The 4135-nt window shown below is 37.1% G+C and overlaps 1 protein-coding gene across 1 annotated transcript; it reads right to left on the reverse strand.

The window, feature by feature from the left end:
• Positions 1-397: 397 nt before the first annotated feature.
• Positions 398-3704, reverse strand: LOC136530954 (uncharacterized; the record flags this gene model as incomplete). The annotated part of the gene is made up of 8 exons (XM_066523663.1): positions 398-478; positions 522-575; positions 1146-1285; positions 1409-1431; positions 2710-2810; positions 2887-2986; positions 3074-3144; positions 3633-3704. Coding segments are annotated over 8 exons (642 nt in total), but the record flags the coding sequence as incomplete, so codon positions are not given.
• Between the last annotated feature and the right edge of the window lie 431 nt (positions 3705-4135).

The raw sequence follows: 4135 nt of genomic DNA on the forward strand, positions 1-4135 counted from the left end.
ACTTGAATAAACCAAGAGCACCCATTGGATCTCTTCTCAATAGCCTAAACAAATTTAAATGTCAAGAAATGAGCTTCCTTGTTATGTGGTGGAATTGATCATGGAACATGAGGCCAGAAGGAGAATAAAATAGTGGGTGATAGCATTAGATATAGTTTTCCTTTTCAATATGACATTCTTGAAGGCTTCCTTATACGTCAAACGATCATGTAGCAAGATGTTAGAAATGGAAATAAAATTGATGGTAATATATATATTTTTTGCGACGAAATTGGATGGTAATATTAGAACAAAATTATCTATATGGCACTCTGGACTATCAGCCATTAGCATGTCTTGTGGCTTAGAAAGTAATGCTATTTGAATGGCCAAACTATATATCAAAAAAAAGAACTAGTCAATGAAGAGTTTCTGGAGTGCCCTTACTACACAAGATTGACCCAGACTTTCGCACATTCATTTTCCAAAATCCAGTGCACTGAATAATGGTTTTAACATGTTTAGTTCATTTTAAGAATTACCTGCTCAAATCTGATAAGTGTACCAACTTTCTGAAGCAGACCAAAAGCAAAGAACTATGCGTTTGAAGCAACAGATACAGATTAAGATTTTGACAAATATGGTAATTCGACAGATTTAGGCCATTGAAACTAAAGATTTATACAACCAAAATCCACTGTGCTGTTTTGTGTTAATGATCATCATGACATCATGTTTGAAATATGTAACTTTTTACACAATGGCTTATGTCTTCCAACAGTTCTCATTCCATCAAGAATAAAGTCTGGCGCAAAGATCAATGTGTCATCTGGTCGAGGCTAGAGAACCTTCAAACAAAATGTCTTGGTTTTGAAACACGGCAAAGTCTAGGAGGATAAATGGGCAAGGTGAGAGCAGAATAAACTATGAGCATTCCACCTATGTGAAGCACCTCAAAACAGGAAAGGGTGTTGATTTTCAGGAACTAATCTAGGAAGGGAAACATTATTGGGCTGCATACACTCTTACAAGCTGTAATACTGCTGACATTTGTACAGTCAAGTTGCCATATCTCACCTTCAGAAGAATGCTGTACAGTCAGGCCTCGCTCTCATCCAATCAGAAAAACTAAACTCTACAGATATGTGTTGGTGAGCAGAGCTCACCGAATGCACATAGACAGCAAAGCATATAAGGAAGTAATAACGTTCCAAGTACTCCACAAAGAAGGAAAGTGATGCCTCCCGTTTCATCTCATCGGCTGCGAAGAATGTATTGCGGTAAGTAGCAATAGCTCTCTTAGGTTCTGTTCAATAAGGCAAACATAAGCAGGAAATAAACTGCTAGTATTTTCCAATTAAATTGCTAGCATTCAGAGCATAAAATGATCTACCTGCATGGAGTCGCATTTGTCAATAACTTTGTCAACTTGCCTTTTGCCTAAACACCGCCCTGCAAAAAAAAAAATCGAAAAACAAAGTGGCCACGCTCAGAAAAAAATAAGAGAAAATAAAGGAAAAAAAATAAAATAAAGAAATAACATATTAAGGTTATTCTTCAAGAACTCGGACTAAGCTCCTAATGACAGCATATTCTCCTCTGAGTATAGCTTCTTCTGAGCTAGGCATATAATCATCTACATCATTTCCAGCATAGAAGACTTCCCAATCGAGCTGTCTTGGGATACCTGCAGCACACGAAAAGCCCCAAACATCTCAAAAGTCCAAGTATAGGCGTGATTATGAGCACAAAATGCAGCAAGCATATATAAGATACATGTGCTTTACGTAGAATCAGTTGCCATCAGTTTGTAATACTAAAAGACTACACAACAGTTCCCAACACGACTGTCTGTGGTCATGCTACTGTTTCTCAATCAGATCTACACAGATAACAGAAGCAGGAACCAGAGTAAATTTGTTCTCACCTGAAGCTCCTATTGGTTTTAGGTAAACCAATGTAGCTATAACCATACCAGTAGTGTCCGTCCCCTCCCCATTTGGCAGTTAAACACAATTTCGTTTCTATATCAACTTGAGAGATTCGACGTACCTGTTAAATGCAATGAAATATTATGTTATGTAATAACCCGCTAAACAGGACAGCTTTGATGTAAATCAAATTTGTGAAAACATTTCAAAATTGCGAGATCTGGTGTCTGCATAAAACTGGCAACAGATTAACATGAGATAAAGATTTATCGCCCTCTAATCTATAGTCTTCTCCCATCGAGAAGAGGCTCTTATCATAGCCAGTTGTTTGGGAAAGCCATTTTACTAGATTATTTCTTGGTTGATTCATAAACATGACTAAGGCTACCTTTACGAGTCGTCTAAATAATTATATAATTATATAATTCTTCTTTCGTCGCAAAAAAAAAAAAAGAGTCGTCTAAATAATTTAGGAAACAGGAAGTTAACTAGATATAGACAAGGACTCAGCTTTTTAAAAAATAGGAGTTCCTCAATCTACCAAACTAGGTAAGTACTAATATGGCTTCCTAATGCTGCAGATTATTCTCAACTGCAAAATGTGTTCCATATGGTGGAGAACAGTCCAGACCATTTTCAACTTATAAGGATAGCTAACACATAGAAATAGCGTGACTCAAACACATATCTCAAAGATCCAGGCAACATGGACCTCTGAAGGTAATGTCTAATTTTTCGAAAAGGAGTAAGAAGATATTAGGTGCGGTGGGCAAGTTCAGCAGCAAAATGTAGAACTAACCAGGTTGTCTCAAAATCTCCTTCCTTTGGTGCTTTTTCATCAGTAATTGGAACACGTTCGTAGTCAACTAGGTACCCTTGATGTTGCAACTCCTCATAGACCTACAGAGGAATCATTTTTTTCCTGAATAGGACTACATATGATAAAAGAATGATACCATAATAAATATGCCATTACCTCAAGTGGAGTCTTAACTGTATCATACACAACTGATTCCCACTGATCCACCATCTGACCACTTGGCAGCTCATCAGTGACTAGTATCTTATTCCCATACCTGCCATCAAATATTCCAGTACAATATACCTCTTAATAGTAATAAGGGAATTAAATACTTTGCATTGTAAGTTCACAATTAATGTACCTTGAAGCTTCCTGAAGAATATCTTCCTTAAGGCGAAACTCCATTTGTTCCACTCTCTCCCGGTTAATTCCCTATATTGGCAGAGATTCAGCATCACTAGTAGTTAAGAAAAAAATTAAAGAAAATGAGCAGTGAACTGTGATAACTCCATGTATCCTACATTGCAATTTTTGTTTGTCCCATGTTTCACTTTCCTAGGCTGAAAAACATACCTAGAATAGTCAATATGTTTTTAAGTTCAGACTTAATAACAAGAACATGGCAATTTGCAAAATAAATGAATTTATCTGAATACACACATACCATAGATATAAGTTAAGCATTTGACAAAGCATCAGTTATAAGAGAACTCAAAAGAACGTGGCAAGTGTGCAGATATATCATGATTCCTCTAAAACGTAGCAATATATTTGATTTGGTCTGAGTATTAGCATCATAATTTCCATGTGGAAGTTTGATAGGATCAATACTTTGTGTTTTTTGAGCTTTGTGTATTTCTTAAAAAAAATCAGTAACAACAATGTAAAGATAACTATGGAAGCCAGAGATGTAAGCTAACAGTGTATTCAAGATTCGAGAAGGGCCTTTCAACATCTCGCAAAACAAAGGGCCGACCATTGATGTAGATAACCTGCATAGCATAGTGGAGAAAACAGAGGTTATTGGATGGCCATGCCATGAGGACAGAGACAGAACCCCCTGGTCCAGGGAGATGCCTGTGCTCAGGAAAAAGGAAAGGCAAAAGTCACTTGAATCAAAATGCATATTCTAGAGAGAGTCAATCGCTTTTCTAATTCTCTTTGTTGATTCTAACAAGCGATGATGGTAACTTGATATTCTATATATTTCAAAGGTTTTGAAGCCGTCGACATAATGTAGTCTAGCCTAGAAATCAGCGTTCTTACTGGTTTCCTCCCGAAGACTATGCCATAGAATCCGGGTTTGCTTTCCTTTCTTGTGTGCTCCGATATGATTTAGCACATTAGCAATCCCTTCCATCGTGGGCATTGCAACACCATGAACACGCAGCGACCCAGCCTGAAAAAAAATGGCGATATAAGA

Source organism: Miscanthus floridulus, unplaced genomic scaffold, assembly GCF_019320115.1.
Source record: "Miscanthus floridulus cultivar M001 unplaced genomic scaffold, ASM1932011v1 fs_23_1_2, whole genome shotgun sequence".
Taxonomy (NCBI): domain Eukaryota; kingdom Viridiplantae; phylum Streptophyta; class Magnoliopsida; order Poales; family Poaceae; genus Miscanthus; species Miscanthus floridulus.